This window comes from Culex quinquefasciatus, chromosome 2 (assembly GCF_015732765.1).
Source record: "Culex quinquefasciatus strain JHB chromosome 2, VPISU_Cqui_1.0_pri_paternal, whole genome shotgun sequence".
NCBI lineage: Eukaryota > Metazoa > Arthropoda > Insecta > Diptera > Culicidae > Culex > Culex quinquefasciatus.
The window spans coordinates 114,587,051-114,604,961 of NC_051862.1; the positions used below are offsets into that span (position 1 = coordinate 114,587,051).

Here is a 17,911-nt window from a genome sequence, read left to right on the forward strand (position 1 = left end):
TTAATGTTATTTTGCTTTAAAAAAAATCAAAAATGTTCAGAAAATTGTTCCTAATTTAATCCATCCAATCTTTCGAAGGGAATCCTGGAGATTGCCTTAGGTTAGATTACGCTTAGCACACTTTTTGTCGTTTATTAACATTTGTCGTGCGCCATTGTGTCGAAATGCATTGAAACATCACAAACGTTAAAGCGGCCAGGCCTACTGCGTAAAGCCGTATCGCAGAGACATGATTCGTTGGAAGTGGGTTGAGTTTGAGCTCGAAGTGTTCATACAACAACCCGATTCTGAATCGACAGGGGAGGAAGAAGCGTGGGGACACACCATTATACCCTCCGTGATTTGCTTCTTCGTTGGGAACACCATGCTAAGATGTTTTGGTACTCCGGGACCTATTGAATGGGACATTGTATTTCCACTAATGCCCTGAATACTATTTGCCGTGGTTATAGCGCTACAACTCGCTCTGAGCAGCTAAATGATGTTTCTGAGTAAAAAGTTCCATGCCAGGTGAAATTAACCAACTAAAATTTCAATACCACTCAATGTAGTACACATATGATCCAATTGGTATCACCCTAATGACCATAACTAACGATCACTAGCGTGCCTAGCTCTTTGAGGAAGATGGGGCAATAATATGGACGTTTTGAAAAGTACGTTATTTGTGGACACCCCCTGACCAAATTTAGAACAAATTTCTGAGGATGGTGGGGCAGTTGCCCCATGTTGCCCCACCCTGTGCACGCTAATGCTAACGATTATACCCATCGGTACGGTGACCACTCTTGCGTTAAACAGTTGTTTATCCATCGTCTCTGTTATTTACCATTATTTAATTAAACTCGAATAGCAGGTAATACGATGTAATAGTTCACTGCACAGGAAATAAAAATATGCGTCGGATAATCGATACTTCAGATAATCGAGTCTGGACTGTATTTATACTGAAGCTATTACATTTATTTTTTTAATATAATTATATTTGTTCAGCTCAACAATGTCCAAAACGCCAATCCAAAAATGGTACTCCGGAAAGTCCATCTTCGTCACAGGTGGTTCAGGATTTATGGGGAAGGTAATAAATTATGCCAGATATCAGATATGTGTACAGTAATTTTACAATATGCAATGTTTTCTTACAGGTATTGTTGGAAAAAATTCTTTTCGCGTGCTCAGATGTGCGCGTGATATACATTCTCATCCGTCCAAAACGCGGTAAAACTCCACAAACAAGAATTGAAGAATGGTTCAAACTGCCGGTGAGTAATGTTGTGATTCAAGTAATATTCGAACAAACCCTGAGTATGGTGCTAACTTGTTCCTTAAAAAAGATACAGCGTGTTCAAAACTGGTCTAAAACGAGTTTTTGCCTGAAAATCACGTTTTAGACCAGTTTGTGGATTTTTTAATATCAAAATTAAATAAATTATTCCCATACAAAATCAAAAAGGAATCAAAACATTCTGTGTCGGAAAAACGATGTTGTTATTACACGCAAATGACCCAATCTCAACTCCCAGACACAATGTCACCCTGATGATGGTACTGATATGTATCAGGCATAACATTATTTGATACATCAATGCATTTACAATCGATGCACCCTTTCGAGATCATTGACCCAAATGTTATTGTAGGTCTTCCAACGCATTCGAGATCAAAAGCCAGAAGTGTTCAAGAAACTGGTTCCTATTCAAGGTGATGTAACTTTCGATGGGCTGGGAATTTCAAATGAAGATTTGAGCAAGCTTATTAACGAGACTGAGATTGTATTCCACTGTGCCGCAACACTCAAGCTAGAGGCTAAGCTGAAGGATGCGATCGAAATGAATACTGTTGGCACTAAGCGCATGTTAGATTTGTGCAAACAAATGGAAAAACTGCAAGTATTACTGCATTTGTCAACAGCGTTTTGCTATTGCGACAAGGTAAAAATGGAAGCGTGAAATTGTGCAATATTTGGGCTTCACATGTTTGCTGTTTTTATTGCAGGAAGTTTTGAACGAACGAGTATACGATTTTCACCACAATCCCTACGATTTGATGCGAACCGTAGAATGGATGGACGAAGAAACATTGAATCAGATAACACCGAACTTGATGAAACCGCATCCCAATACCTACACCTACTCGAAGCGTCTAACGGAGTGCCTGGTGAGAGATAGCTATCCCCAGCTGCCTGTTTGCATCGTGCGACCTAGCATTGGTAAGTCGCGTGAAACAGAAACCTGTTCCTTTTCTGAAATTGCTTTCGAACGATCGAACAGCATTTTTTTGCCCCACATGCAGTTATTACTAATCTATCTTGTTGCACAACTACATCCAAAATTCAGAGTCGAGATAATCGTTCTCTCAAAATTTATTGAGGGCTCAGTGCCAAAATCGATAGAATAATGGTACCAACTCACACCATCATAACAAATGAGTTCATTCGTTAGTTGAATCAATAAATCTCCAACAAGTGTCATACATCGACTTCTGACTTCTCCTTGGTCACCAAGCTGTGGTGGCCGAGGCAGCTTAGTCATTGGATTGGTTTATCAAAGGTCTCTGGTTCGATTCCCGTAGTCGACACTTTTGGTTTTTTGTTTGACGGATGAACTTTTTTTGCAAATGAACCTCGAGAGAATAGTTCTATCGCCCATCTCGAGCTGTGTTCTCTGCGTCCGTGAATGGTACCACTATTCTCTCGACTCGAGACCATCATTCTCTCGTACTAGCGCTGCCAGTTTTGGGTGTAGTTTTGGTTGCCTCGTTGAAGCTAGACACAACCTTCGTCACAAATTTAAGTAATATGATCAATTTTTGGGAAAGCCTTTCAGCGTTTATTGGGAAATTTGTTGCTAATATGGAACTGATTAGGATTGTTTATAAACATTTAGCAACGAGAACACGTACCTTCTATTTTCTGATGAATTTATTTAACATAACATTTTTTTCAATAATTTTCACACGTCTTATGATCCAAAATGCAAGGTCAATTCGATGCTTATACTCTTGTATTTGCAAATATATTGTATTTTTCCACTTTTGCCGAGATAACGTCACAAGTTTCTTTTAACGAACCGAAATAAGGTAAGGAAAACTTCATGCTGAAAAAAACTTACTAAGCGGTTAAGTAAAATTGGGTGCACAAAAATTATCGTTGTAGTTTTTGATTCATTACCTTAAATATTGTTCACGAAAGGATTAACAACACAGTTTGATTATTTTTAAAATCAATTCTTTAAGACATGGGTCTGTAAACTCAAGGTCTGTAAGAAGAACACAACAGCACTCTGTGGCGCGTTGCGAGGGCCATGCGTAGAGGTTCCATTCCGAACGAAAGTGTGGAAAAATCGGACAAGTGGATATTGGATTTCGCCAAGAAGGTGTGTCCGGACTCGGTGCCGACACAACCATCATTCGACGTTGTTGATGGGAGCGATTCTAATCCTCCCTTCTCGATGGTAGAGCTCTCCATAGCTCTATTGACGGGCAACAACACTGCTCCTGGTCCGGACAAGATCAAGTTCAGCTTGCTGAAGAATCTTCCGGACGTCGCCAAGCAGCGTCTGTTGAAACTGTTCAACACGTTGGTGGAGCAGAAAATAATTCTACACGAATGGCGACAGGTCCGGGTGGTTGCCATTCAAAAGCCCGGTAAGCCGACGTCCGACCACAACTCGTATCGTCCAATCAGCTTGCTGTCGTGTCTACGCAAGTTGCTAGAGAAGATGATCCTCGACCGCCTCGAACCATGGATGGAACGAGAGCACTTGCTGTCATACACGCAGTATGGCTTCCGGAGAGGCAAGGGAACAAGCGACTGTTTAGCCTTGCTGGCCACAGGAATCGACATAGCCCGTGGTAAAAAACAGCAAATGGCTTATGTCTTTCTAGACATCAAGGGTGCATTCGATTCAGTCTCCATTGAGGTGTTGGGAGTAAAGCTGCGGCGGAGCGGTCTCAATCCGACGATGTGCAACTTCCTCATCAACCTGTTGTCAGAAAAACACATGCACTTTGTGCAAGGTGATCTGGCAATCACCCGGATAAGTTACATGGGTTTGGCACAAGGCTCACGCCTTAGTTCATCCATGTATACAGCAATTCCCCACGAAAACAGCATGGAAAAAAAACAAAAGTGCTCGGATCGGGTTCAAAATTTTTCTGGGGGTTCCCTGGCCGAAATAATTAGACCCGTATTTTTTTGTTTGGCCATCAGGGTGAACTATGCCATGTTAGGGTGGTCTGAAAAATGGCCATTTTCGTCGATTTTCGCAAAAACCACTTTTTTCGAAAAATCATAACTCCTCGCCATTTCAACCGATTTCAACTGTCTTACACGCTAATATGGAACTGATGAAAGGTGATAAGTTGGCCTTTCAATGAAAAATAGTAAAAAGTTTGGAAAATCTAGCCTAACATATGAAAAGTGCATATGAAACTTTAAAATGCCGTTTTGACGGTGTCTGGACCAAAGAGCCTATGTCTGGAAATATTTTTATCGGATTCCGGAAAATGACGAAATCGGCAAAATATCACTTTTTTTCACTAAAACTGCGATAACTTTAAAATTTCAGCGATGACCTATACATGTTTGGGTACCATTTTTTTGTAATTATTTTGTAATTTTGTAATTTACCAATTTTTGTAATTAAAAGACGCAACTTTTGGTACCCAGACATGTATAGGTCATCGCTGAAATTTTAAACAGATTCTTCACCGATGGCTCCAAGCTTGACGGCTGTACGGGCTTCGGTGTTTATCATGAATCTTATCAGCTGTTCTTCAAGCTGAAGGACCCGAGTTCGGTTTACGTCGCAGAGTTAGCAGCGGTTTACTGCGCACTGCGAATTATCGAGACCATGCCACCTGACCACTACTTCATCTTCACCGATAGCTTTAGCTCTGTTGAGGCTATCCGGTCTCTGAAGCCGACCAGGGAGTCCACGTTTTTCCTCACGGAAATACGCAAGACTTTAAACAACCTGGCGGCTCAGTCCTTCAGCATCACGGTGGTATGGGTCCGCGCTCATTGCTCGATTCCGGGTAATGAGAAAGCGGACTTACTAGCCAAGAAGGGTGCTGAGAGTGGTGACATTTTTGAAAGGCCAATTAGCCTACAAGAATGCTACGGTTTTCCAAGGCAGCGTGCGCTTCTGGTTTGGCAAAAACAATGGGACGACGACACCAAGGGACGTTGGATGTATTCCATACGACCCAAGGTGCAAAGAAAAGCCTGGTTCAAGGTAATGGACTTGACGCGTGGATTCATCAGAACGATATCCCGCTTTATGTCGAACCATGACTCGTCCAAGGCTCATCTTTACCGTATCAACATGAGTGATACGAACCTTTGCGACTGTGGGCAGGGTTATCAGGACATCGACCATCTCGTATGGGCGTGTCCAGTTCACCATGTTCACAGAATTAAGTTGAAAGATACCCTCAGGGCCCGAGGAAGACCACCTTCCTTCAGTTAGTTTTCCTTCAGTTAGTATAACTCGCCTTCACACAAAGCCGTCGTTTCTGGTTTGCACCGGAAGCAAAGCAAGAACGCCCCAGCAGCTGGACACCGAGTTGCGGCTGAGGACAAAAGCAAAGGCCAGCAGAGCCTCAACACAATCCCCCTTCCTTTCCCACGCCTTGTCTTTAACATCAATCCCTTCCCTACTAACCCCGAGTAGGCCGCGGGTAATCGGCTCCCCTCCCACTAACATTTACACGCAAGATCCTCTGTAATTATTAAGTCAAATGTAATTACAAAAGCCGACTCGGTCCTAACCAGGTCCCAGTACCGAAAAGGACCTAATAAAAATAATTTTATGAAGAAAAAAAATAAGAAGAACACAAAAGCTTTCCCTATTAACGTGTACCCCAGGGCCTCGCCTCGAAACGTCAAACAGGAACAAAAGCGGTGAACCGAAGATTAGCGTGACGTTTTGGAATTTTGACAGTCTTCAACACATGAATTGCCCCATTATCGGTTTCCCGCACGGGTGAAATGGAAATTGTTGCACATGGCTGAAGTTCTAAATTTTGCAACTTATCTTAATTTATGTTAAATCTCATAATTTAAACAACAATCTAAAGCAAACTGGTTTAGAAACTAAAGATAAACTAAAGGCTCGATGATTTGTTGCGTAATCTTGCTTAGAATCGCGATGAAAGCGGTTTAAATTGAAAAAAATAATATGTTTTTCTGTTCTAGAATTTAACGACATTTTGCTTATTATGTATGACTTTAAAATTAATGCACAACGGTTATAGAAAATTTTACAAAAAAGATTTTTCTGATTCGTCTAAAAACAATCTAATGTTGGTAAACTAACGACGCCATATTGCCAATGTTATTCGGTAGCTTATAGCTGGCCATCAGGCTACCGGCCTGTAGCCCCAACGAATTTTTTCCCACATTTTTTCGTTTATTCTTTCGAAAAAAAAATCTCAAATCGATTATGAGTGTTCTTTTTCATTTTCCCGGAAATAGATTGTAAGATAGAAAACAATATATAGATTAGATTGATCGAACTTAGTAACCTTTCCGTTCGAATGGCCGGGTTATTTTTTTGTGGATTATATGTATATTGCTTATTTCACGATAAAATCAAGTTTGGCCTTTTTTCCGACTGACAAGAATTTATGGACGCTTGACAGCCGCAGTGCAAAAAAAGTAGAATTGAACCAAAATTCAGCGTTGATTTGGCTGTCAACTTGGTTTGTTTTGAAAACTTCCCGGAAACTCTGCCAAAAACTCAAGGCAACCTTTGACAACAACCGAAAATTTGTTCTGCGGCTGTCATGCGGAGATTTTTCTGCGGCCATTTCAGCGCGCGTGAACTCTAATTATTGACGCCCGCGATAATATATACTAGGGTGTTTCAACCAAAATAAAAGTTCTCAGATCACGGCAAACCGAGGTTCCCCTTGTAGAGGATACCCATAGGGACTCTCATGCCAAATATTAGCCCATTTTGTTGAGAATTGGCCTGTCCCCAACGAGTTAAAATTTACATGGAATTTACTATGGGATTTTTGTGCTTTTCGTTCAATCGATCCTACAGGTCAGGGGACAACATGGATTCACTCGGAATAAAGACAGGTGTGTAGGGGATGGTCCAATGAACACATTCCAGAAGGAATTAGGGTTGTCCATTCTGTCCCCAAGGTGCGCATTGGATCGACGTCCGGTGTCTCCACCCTTCAAAAGCATCGCATTTCCTTAGTATGCTATGATGGCTTTGTGTAAACCACGACGCCACATATCAAACGACGACCACGTGGAGAGGCATCGATTGCATTATCAACATAAAATCATCATAGAATCATAGAATAGTTGAAATTCATCCAGGAACATCAATAATTAAAATTTTATTACTTTAAAGAATGTTTCTGAGCTTGAGTGTATGCTCTGCCACGTGAGCGCTCACTTTTCGCTCATTTGTGAGGAGGAGCGCTGCGCGAGCTAGCTCACGTTTGCCCGCGCTCACGTTTGCTCCGATTTTTTCAGCTCACGCTTGCCCAAGGCTCGCGCTCGCGCTCATTTTTTGCTCACGGAGCGCTCACTTTGGAAGTATCGCAAATTGAATCGTTTTTCGTTTTTGATAAAGTTAATGTTTTTTGTTGACTAACTTTCCAGCGTGCGGGTCAAAATGAGCAACAATTAAAAAAAGCGATTCCGTTTGATAAATCATTCAGTGCTTGGAAACAACTGATCTAATCTAATCTAATCTAATCGAACACAAACGCAGCCAGTCCGAAGAAAGCATCCTGGAAGAACTTGTGGTTAGATTACGCCCCAAGTTCTTTCTTGTCAATATTAATAATTGCAGTACATTCGAGTTACCTCGATAATGTATAGCAAAAATTAAAGCGGCCAGGCCTACTGCGTTGCATTAACCGCAGAGACAGATTCTGTGAACGGACCACATTTCACAGAGTCAACAGGGGAGGAAGGATGCGTGGACATACCGTACCAAACGCTCCGAATAAGTTGGGTGTGGTGTGTTAGTGTAAATTGGCAATTATTTATATTTTAGGGGAGAAGTGGAAATTGGAAAATTGGGGTTGAGGAAATTGGGATTGGGGAAATTGGGATTGGGGAAATTGGGATTGGAGAATGGGAAAGTGAGAATGGGGTAGGAGGGTTATTGAATTTATAATATTTTATTATAATAAAGGGGAATATAGTTAAATAACAAATAATGATGGAAAGCTCTCACCAATGAACAGCAAATCTTCAAAAGACACAGCCAGGTGGGGTCCCGATCGTCAGACCCCAGATTCTTGGCTGTTCCGCTTGCCACCGCCATCACCGTAGTCTGCTCCGTCGTCCTTCTTTTCCACCTCTTAGGAAACTTGCCACGCGGCTGCGTTCCACGTAAAACGGTGCCGGCGCACTAATCCGTGCTCCACGGCTCCGATTCTCTCGCGGAATTTTTACCTTGACGGGGACCGTTCACGCTGTGACCGAGGACCGCCTCGCTAACTGCGCTCGCCACCTTCTCAATTCGGGTCAGAGCCCGCATGCTTCCGGTTGTTGTCTATTTCCCGGTCGAACCATCGCCACCCTGGTCTTTCGGGAATTTTCGACGGACACCCTGGAACAAGCACCAGTCCTGATTGAACCGTCCTCCTCCAGCACCACGATCCATCCATGTCGAATGTGAGACTGCTTCACTTCCCGACGACTTTAACACATTTTTTAAGACTATTCCAAAATTGGGAAAATGACGCGGAGCGGAAAAAAAGTTCAACCTCGCGCACCGGTTGCTGCGACCAATATTTTCTCAGTGCTTGGAAACAACTGATCATTTTTTTTTATAAAATTAATCTTTATCTTTCTCATTCCAGGAAATAGGGTAAAATTGTTGAAACATTTCCTTTTTTACAAAAAAAACTTCCAAATTGCTAGTAACCCATTTGAATGAAATAATATGAATTGTCATTGTTTTGTTTTACCACATAAAGAGTGGCTCCTCTTCTCCCAAGTAAATTATTTTTAACACTTTTACTACCAAGCCTTTGAAAATACCTCGATTACAGATTCAATAAATGATTTTTGAGTATGTACATTCTCTAAATTGTTCCGAATATAAGGGATGATTATAACTTTGATAAAGCTTATTGGTTGTATTTTTAAAAGGTCCATTAACACATTATTTTTAGTGTTTTTAAAACCGCGTTGGGTCCGGATTCAAAAAACATTAAAAAAAATTATAAATTAATTCATTTTTTTTTGTATATATCAGTACATTAAGAATGAAGCTCTTTATTAGCTCACTCAAGAGTGAATCATTCTGCCATTTGGCTGATCTTTAATTTAAAATAGAGCGTATATTTCGGTTCGCTGACTAAATCCATTTCATTGCTTACTTTTGTTTGTTTGACCACTTTCTTGTTTTTTTTTTTTTGCTGCCTGTACTGAGATAGTTCTACAAACTTCGTTTCAAACAGGCAGATGCTTCAACAGGGAAAACAACTACCTACTTTGGCTCACCAGCTCATGGCCTATCTACAATCACTTAACTTAGAAAATTTCACTTAGCTTAAGAGTTTGAATCAATGGAAATGAATCTGATCTTCTACAATGAAAAGGAATAAAATTAGAAACTTGACGTATGGTTTGGAAAATTTCAAAATCTACGGTAAGTTGACGTTTCCATATCAAAGGTAAACAAACAACTGCATAGCAACGTATATCAGCCCAGCAAGTTTTCTAAGTTGATTGTGGATGACGAACGTAAGTTGCAGACTTTCCTAAGTAACTACTTTACTTAGATGTTCTAAGCTAAGTGATTGTAGATAGGCCATCATGTGAGCGCAAAACGCTCCGGTGAGCGTGAGCGAGCACGAGCTACCTGATAAAAACTCACGCTCCAGCTGGAGCGAGCACTCCTTCCGTGAGCGCTCGCTCATTCGCAAAAACGAACATTTTTATTTTTTGACATGTCAATTTGGACTTAAGGATCAAATGTTACAGCCATTTTAAGGTAAAACAGATGCAAATTTAAAACTTAAATATATCGAAAAGGCGCAAGCCAAATTTTAAGCACCAGGTTGCATTTGGAAGAGAAGATCCAGCACTACAAACGCTGAAACAATCTCAGGGGTGTTTTTCTTTAAACTCGAGATACACTCAACCCCCGGTGGTTGGTCACTTTTTCGTTTGACACTTTTTTAGTTTGTACCCCGTTGGTTGGTCAAAGTCAAACTAAAAGGTGACGAACTGTCACTTTTTACACGGCGCTCACGCACACTATCACAACAAACGTTTAGTAGTGTGTGTGAACTCCGTGTAAAAGGGGTGTCAAACTAAAACGTGACACCGTTCGTTTGACAACAAAAAGTCTAATTTTCAATGGAAAATCATATGGTACCACCCTAACGAAATTCTAAAATTGTTCAAATATATGTTTTCCATGTAATTTTGTCCGCTGAATCTGAATCTGCCCTCAGAATTGAGCCAAAATATCGAAAAATCGATTTTTGGTCATAATTTGGGTTTGAATGATAATTTTACATGGAGACAAATTCCCAAAAATATTCCTGTAAAGTTAGATTTTCAAAATCACTCTAATCGTGAACCACCCTAATTTTCAACCAAACCAAAAGTTGCCCCTTTCCATTTGCAACAACTCTTCTGAAGACACCAAAGCTCCAAAACTTCATCATTTTTCGGAAAATCCATTTTCCACTTAAGTTTGCGATCTGGACCACTGTGCTTCACTATATTCGTTTAACTCATATTATTATATATATCGAACGCCTAACAACCCCCCAAAAAAATACTAACCTCATCTAAAAAAATAAAATCACAGGGCCTTCATATATTTTATGGACTGGATGAGGGAGTCGTGGATTGCCTGGCCCAATTCACATGAATTTCATTGTCATTTTGATCATATCATTAACCAAATCGTCTCAGTTGAAACATACTATGGTCATGGCCAAGTCCTGCCAAGACTAATACATAGGGTAGAGTAGTCATCTATGAGACACGGGGAACAATGATAAAATGGCTGTCACAAGTCGTAGTTTCAACCAATTGGGATCATCATATCATAGGTATGTCTAATGGATACACGTCTGCCATAAAAGTGGCTTTGGTGATGGATGCTCTCTTGCAAAGTTATACGGCCATTCCACGTCAAAAAGGAAGTCTCCAAATCAAAAGTGCTCCGATTTGGCTCAAATTTGGAGTGGGGGTTCTTTGGCCCAAATATTTAGACCCGAATTTTTTTGTTTGACGATTAGGGTGGTCCATAAAATTCCAATTTTCGCAAAAAACACATTTTTCAAAAAATCATATCTCCGGAACGGCTGAACCAATTTTGGAGCGCCACAATTTAAAAGAAAGTTTATTAGTTGGGCTTTTATGTAAAAATATGTTGAGGTCCAAAAAAAAACTAGCTGAATATTTGAAAAGGTCCTATGAAAATTTTATTTGCCGATTTCAAGGTCTCGGGACCAAAAAGCCCATGTCTGAAAATATTTTTCCCTGATTCCTTGTAATATTTTTCATAACATATACAGTATGTAAAAAAAGTATTTACACCCCTCGGGCACTATGCACATTTTGTGATGAAACATGTAAACAATTTAATGTTGACATAAACCTAGTACTAAGTTCTGTTCAGAAACTCATGCTGAACATTTTGCTGCAAAAAGCTCATGAAAAGATGTTTTCTATAAAAGTTATATAACAAATACTAATACAAAAATAAATAAGGTGCAAAAAGTTTGTACACCTTTCGAAAAATTAACATAAATAAAGTTATTTGTTGACAAATCACCATAAATCCAGTCTCCCAACTCCAAATAGGCATCCTTGACTGATTAAAAATATAATTTGGATTGAATATAAAGTTTACTAATTACTTAGTATAAAAGTTTACATAACTCTTGAAATTCTATATAAAACTTATCTAAACTTAATTTTGCAAACTTTAAATTTAACTAAATGTCAATATATTACCATAGAATTGATAAATAAACATTTTGGAGTGGGTATAACACCGTTCTGGGGGTCTTTGTATCGCTAGAATAGATTTTTCGTTGGAATTTCGTACCAACCAGGAATTACGTCGTCGGAAAATCCACCGGCATCCGAACCGGTCCACAATTAACAAGTCAACCTATGTGGCATCTAAAAGGACATAAAATTTCCGATCTTTTGATACCCAGACATCTAGGTTTTCTATAAAACCCACGTTTTTAAACACCTAGGCAAAAACGTTGTTATGGTTTCGTTTGAGCAATCTGCCAAAAATGTATGAAATTTCGTAATTTTTGTTCTCGTGGATCAAACTTACTTTTTGCCCAGGTATTTAAAAACGTGGGTTTTATAGAAAACCTAGATGTATGGGTATCAAAAGATCGGAAATTTTATGCCCTTTCCGATGCCACATAGGTTAACTTGTGAATTGTGGACCGGTTCGGATGCCGGCGGATTTTCCGACGACGTAATTCCGGGTTGGTACGAAATTCCAACGAAAAATCTATTCTAGCGATACAAAGAACACCAGAACGGTGTTATACCCACTCCAGAATGTTTATTTATCAATTCTATGGTAATATATTGACATTTAGTTAAATTTAAAGTTTGCAAAATTAAGTTTAGATAAGTTTTATATAGAATTTCAAGAGTTATGTAAACTTTTATACTAAGTAATTAGTAAACTTTATATTCAATCCAAATTATATTTTTAATCAGTCAAGGATGCCTATTTGGAGTTGGGAGACTGGATTTATGGTGATTTGTCAACAAATAACTTTATTTATGTTATATTTTCGAAAGGTGTACAAACTTTTTTTGCACCTTATTTATTTTTGTATTAGTATTTGTTATATAACTTTTTATAGAAAACATCTTTTCATGAGCTTTTTGCAGCAAAATGTTCGGCATGAGTTTCTGAACAAAACGTAGTACTAGGTTTATGTCAACATTAAATTGTTTACATGTTTAATCACAAAATGTGCCTAGTTCCCGAGGGGTGTAAATACTTTTTTTACATACTGTAAAAAAATTGCGAATATCTATTAACACGTTTCGGAGATATGATTTTTTTAACATAAAAACTGGGTTTTTCGACGCGCCGCGCGCAAAAATGGGAAAATGACGAAAACGGGTAAAAATCTACTTTTTTCACTAAAACTGCGATTACTTGAAAATTTCAGCGATGACCTATTCATGTTTGGGTACCAAAATTTTCGTAATTGAAAGACGAAACTATTAACCTTTCTTTTGAATTGTGGCGCACCAAAATTGGTTCAGCCGTTCCGGAGATATGATTTTTTGATAAATGTGGTTTTTGCGAAAATCGACGAAAATAGCAATTTTATGGACCACCCTATTTCGGATAGGACCACCCTAATTGCCAAACAAAAAAATACACGTCTAATTATTTGGGCCAAAGAACCCCCACTCCAAATTTGAGCCAAATCAGAGCACTTTTGATTTGGAGACTTCCTGTTTGACGTGGAATGGCTGTATACATAAATTTTGAATTCTGGGGTGTAAAAGAAAATTATGAACAAACATTTCATTTCGCTCGTAGGCTGACCAAAAACTAGTATTTCGCCAAATTCCTCTCGTCATTTAATAAGGCATGAGTTGGGCAACAATGTCATATCCTAAGATTTGACAAAATTTTAGAATACATCCAAAATCCAGGGCAGTCTCAATGTTCCCCACTCCTTTCAGCCCACAGGTAACAATGATGCACTTTGATTTTTCTTTATTAAACTTTTCAAAATATTTGTAAATCTTTCAAAACATGAATTGAAAGTAATTGTTAGCATAGTTATTGTGTTTTCTCTTTTTAACCAAAAATTTAATGTTATTTGGTATAAGTATCTTACAAACATTAAATACTTTTTAGTATAACTTTTCTTAATATAAGTTTAAAGTTGGCAAAATTGCTTTAAAATGTTCAAGGCAAAGTTACCTCCAATGGAACAATACAAAAACATGATGTTTTACCACTAAAAAAATATTAATTTTCGTAGAATGTCTCATTGTTTCCCAGCTGTCTTTTATTCTTGCCAAGTGCGTCTACAATGAGACATTTGAATAACTCTGGCTGTATTTTTTTTTTCAATATGACTTTATTGAACTTTCTTATAATAATTACATTTCTTTTACATGCTAAGTGGTATCGCTTAATGCTCTTGATCTTTGTTGTATTTTTCGTTTTATTATTAACTAATTACATTTATTTTATTTACTTCAAATTCCTTTACATTATTGCATTGTCACTGCTGCCTTCATCCGTTCACGATGGTGTAGTGCTCATGATACATTGAGTTGTTGAGCTGCAGCCAGGTCTCTGTGATTGCAGCGATATGAAAAGGTTTAATTTTCCGATTTATATCGTGAAAATTACAGGTATGTTATCAGGATATTTTCAATTCTTATTTGAAAGAATGGAAAATTACTCCAAATGCTGCATAAACTCAACTTATTATTTTCTCTCACAAACCAAGGGCTGATTTTCTTAAACCAAAAAGTCATCACATTATAAAGATGAATGTGGTAATTTAAAAATGGAAGGATCCAGTGAAATATCTTTGACTTGCTTTCGTGGGGAATTGCTGTATAGATGTTTGTATCCACTCATAAACAGGAATTCTAGAATACAACCAAAAATCTAGGAGCGTATGGTGGTGTGTCCCCACGCTCCCTTCCCCTGTCGATTCAGAATTGTGTTGTTGTTCGAACACTCTTTGCTCAAACTCAACCCACTTCAAACAAATCATGTCTCTGCGATACGGCTTTACGCAGTAGGCCTGGCCGCTTTAACGCTTGTGATGTTTCAATGCATTGTAATGCAATGGCGCACTACAAATGTTAATAAATGACAAGAAGAGTGCTAGGCGTAATCTAACCTAACGCACTCTCCAGGATCCCTTCGAAAGATTGGCTGCGCTAGGGTCTGATTAGATTAGATTAGATATGAATAAAAATCAATTAACACAATCTGTCCTGCCTTTTAGTATGTCCAGCGAACAAAGATCCGGTAGAAGGATGGGTCGACAGTTTAAACGGTCCGGTAGGAATCATGGTTGCAGGAGGCAAAGGAATCATTCGATCCATGCTTTGCAACGGAGAATATAATGCCGAAGTAATTCCTGTTGATATAGCTATCAATGGATTAATAAGTATCGCTTATACGTTAGGTCAGATGCAAACACTGTAAGTACTCTTTTCCTGCTTTTGTTGAGGAGCTGGTCCACATTATTCTCATGTTTTATGATATATTTGTTCTTCAATTGTTTAGACCCCAAGAAATCCCAGTATACAATGTTACCTGCCGGGAGACTAAGCGAACTACATGGAAAGAAGTTCTTGAATTGGGCAAAGCAACCGCTTACGAATACCCATTCGAGGCCGGAGTGTGGTATGTAACCAAAAGGTTCCAATTTGTGATTTTGGTTTCACCACAATGTATTTTTACCCTTTACCTTCAATTTTTCCCCATTTACATCCCTATTGAATCTACCATGTTCTTACAGGTATCCTGACGGAGATATAACAACTAACAAAATCTATCATACCATTTGTGTTACACTATTCCACTGGCTACCAGCGTATTTTATAGATTTTTTAATGTTTTGTTTTGGCCAAAAAAGATTGTAAGACTTCTCAAAGACGAAAACTTTTGTGCAAAATCTAACTATTTTATTTTAGTATGTGTCATGTGCAGACGATGGTTACACAGGGTTTAGATCTGCTGCAGTTTTTTACTACTCGCCAATGGAATTTCAAATCGCAACAATATCAAGCAATTGCAAATAACCTAACTCCTGAGGACAATGAGATATTTGACATGGATGTCGACAAAATTGACACAAAGGAATACTTGAGACGGATAATGCTGGGCGGACGACAATACTGCTTGAAAGAACCTCTTTCTTCGCTCCCTAAGGCCAGAATCCAGCTGAAAGCTCTATATGTGTTGGATAAGGTTGCTAAAGCGTTCTTTCTTTGGCTTCTTGTTTGGGGTCTGTTGCGAGTGACAGGAATGGACCATGCCGTTCGTGAATTTTTTGCCTGATTCGTCAGCCATTGATTTCATTTTGCAGGACAAAATCAAACGCGATCACAATTCTATGGTAATGAATAATCACAAGCAGCCAGCAATTAATATAAAATTGTTAACCCTTTGTCAAACGTTAGTATTACATAAGAAGTATTATAAAGTGGATGAAATTTTTATTCGATTTATTAGGGATTTCATAGGTTATTATTTGCTCTATTTTTATATTTGCTCAAAAAATTCTCTTTTCGATTTCGTTTTGATAAATCCAGTTTATGAGTGTATTTTTATCATTAATTGTTGAATCGAGGTTTTGTGTTGTTTCGGTTAGGAATGGATAAACTGTTATTGAAGCAATTTTGTTTGATTTGTTCCCGACTACTTTGAAGAATCCCGTCTTTTTCCAACCATTTCAATGACAATGTGTTTGTTTCTATACAATCTCTTGTACAATGCTTCTCAGCTCCAGTATTTTTAATCAAAAAATGAGTGTTGATCTAGTAAATAGAAATAATTAAACATATTAAATAGATCAAATATAATAACAAATTAGCTACAACAACAATCGCATGCACATCACCTTTGCGAAAAAGACACTCAATATTACACACTGCATGTAGAATTTTTTTTAACAATTACGTGTTGCGTCTTTCAATTACGAAAATGTTGGTACCCAAACATGTATATGTCATCGCTGAAATTTTGAAATTATCGCAGTTTTAGTGGAAAAAAGATGATTTTACCCGTTTTGAGCATGAGCATGAGCATGGTTGACTGCCAATGAGCTGCTACTCCGTTATTGACAGATCAGCTGAAGTTAAACAATGAATCAAAAATGGTCAGTGGGAGCCAACCATCCGTTCACTGTTTAACCTCTGAAGATCCCTACTTTATTAGTCAATACCGGCGCCCTCCCAAGAAGCCTGCAGTTCAACGAAAGGGAGGAATGTTAGTCCGATAGTTGAAGTTGCAGACTCATCAAGCACATAGTTTTTCGTTATATACTTGTTGATACCGCTTGAGACCGTTGAATCCACAGCATCTCCTTCAAGCATCACGTGATTATTATTTTTTTGGGTTAATAGGATAAGGTTTTGGCTTTTCGATGCCTCCCGAGCTACGATGCTATGGGGAGGACTTTCATAACAGACCCGTCGGTGAGCCTTCCGAGCAACGAAGCTATGGGAAGGTCTTTCTGGTTAACACACAAGATCACTCACACACAATTATTTTGCTCCACTAATAACTCGACGATCTAAAATGTCAGTGCGTCTTTCGATCACTCTATAGAAAAGGCTTTTTCACCATGAAAAATAAAACCATATTCGAAAAAATTTTACACAATTTATCCGACGCCGTGCCTTCCGATCAACGATGATATAGGAAGGGCTTTGAAAATCACAAACAAAGATTACTAAAGCACAAAAAAAACACCAATTACTCAACGAAAATGACGCTCAAGACATAAATAATTCAGTAAGGCAAGCGCCTCGCTGCCCACAATCGACACAAACAGTTCACGACAAAAGGCACACACAAAAAATCACTTTTCACTCCAAATATTTTTTACGACCACATGCTCCCTTTACAAATTATGCACTCATCCCATACGAACAGCGACACAAAAGCACACAAAAAAATAACCTGAATAATCACGACTTCGCGTCCCCATTTTTTGAGTGCCAATTTGAAAAAAAAAATTTTTTTGACATAGGACTATGTCTCTACTTACTATATTGGGGGGCCAGTTTAGAAATTCGATTCAAACCGTCACAAGCGTGCGAAAAAAATTGACATATTTCAAACGCTTATATCTTTTCCCCCAATCGATTAATCCAGAAGATTCAATCACCAGTCGAAAGGGGAAGACTTAAGCTATCGTT

At 38.6% G+C, this 17,911-nt stretch overlaps 1 protein-coding gene across 1 annotated transcript in view; it reads left to right on the forward strand.

The window, feature by feature from the left end:
* Positions 1-16,385, forward strand: part of LOC6042605 (putative fatty acyl-CoA reductase CG5065) — a 32,800-nt gene extending 16,415 nt beyond the window's left edge. Inside the window, exons 2-9 of the mRNA XM_038255749.1 lie at positions 994-1,078; positions 1,146-1,262; positions 1,641-1,931; positions 1,996-2,209; positions 14,986-15,184; positions 15,270-15,389; positions 15,505-15,624; positions 15,680-16,385. Coding sequence (XP_038111677.1) covers positions 1,001-1,078; positions 1,146-1,262; positions 1,641-1,931; positions 1,996-2,209; positions 14,986-15,184; positions 15,270-15,389; positions 15,505-15,624; positions 15,680-16,046 — 1,506 coding nt within the window. The 5' untranslated portion in view covers positions 994-1,000 and the 3' untranslated portion in view covers positions 16,047-16,385. The remainder of the gene's footprint in view (positions 1-993; positions 1,079-1,145; positions 1,263-1,640; positions 1,932-1,995; positions 2,210-14,985; positions 15,185-15,269; positions 15,390-15,504; positions 15,625-15,679) is intronic.
* The last annotated feature ends 1,526 nt before the right edge of the window (positions 16,386-17,911 follow it).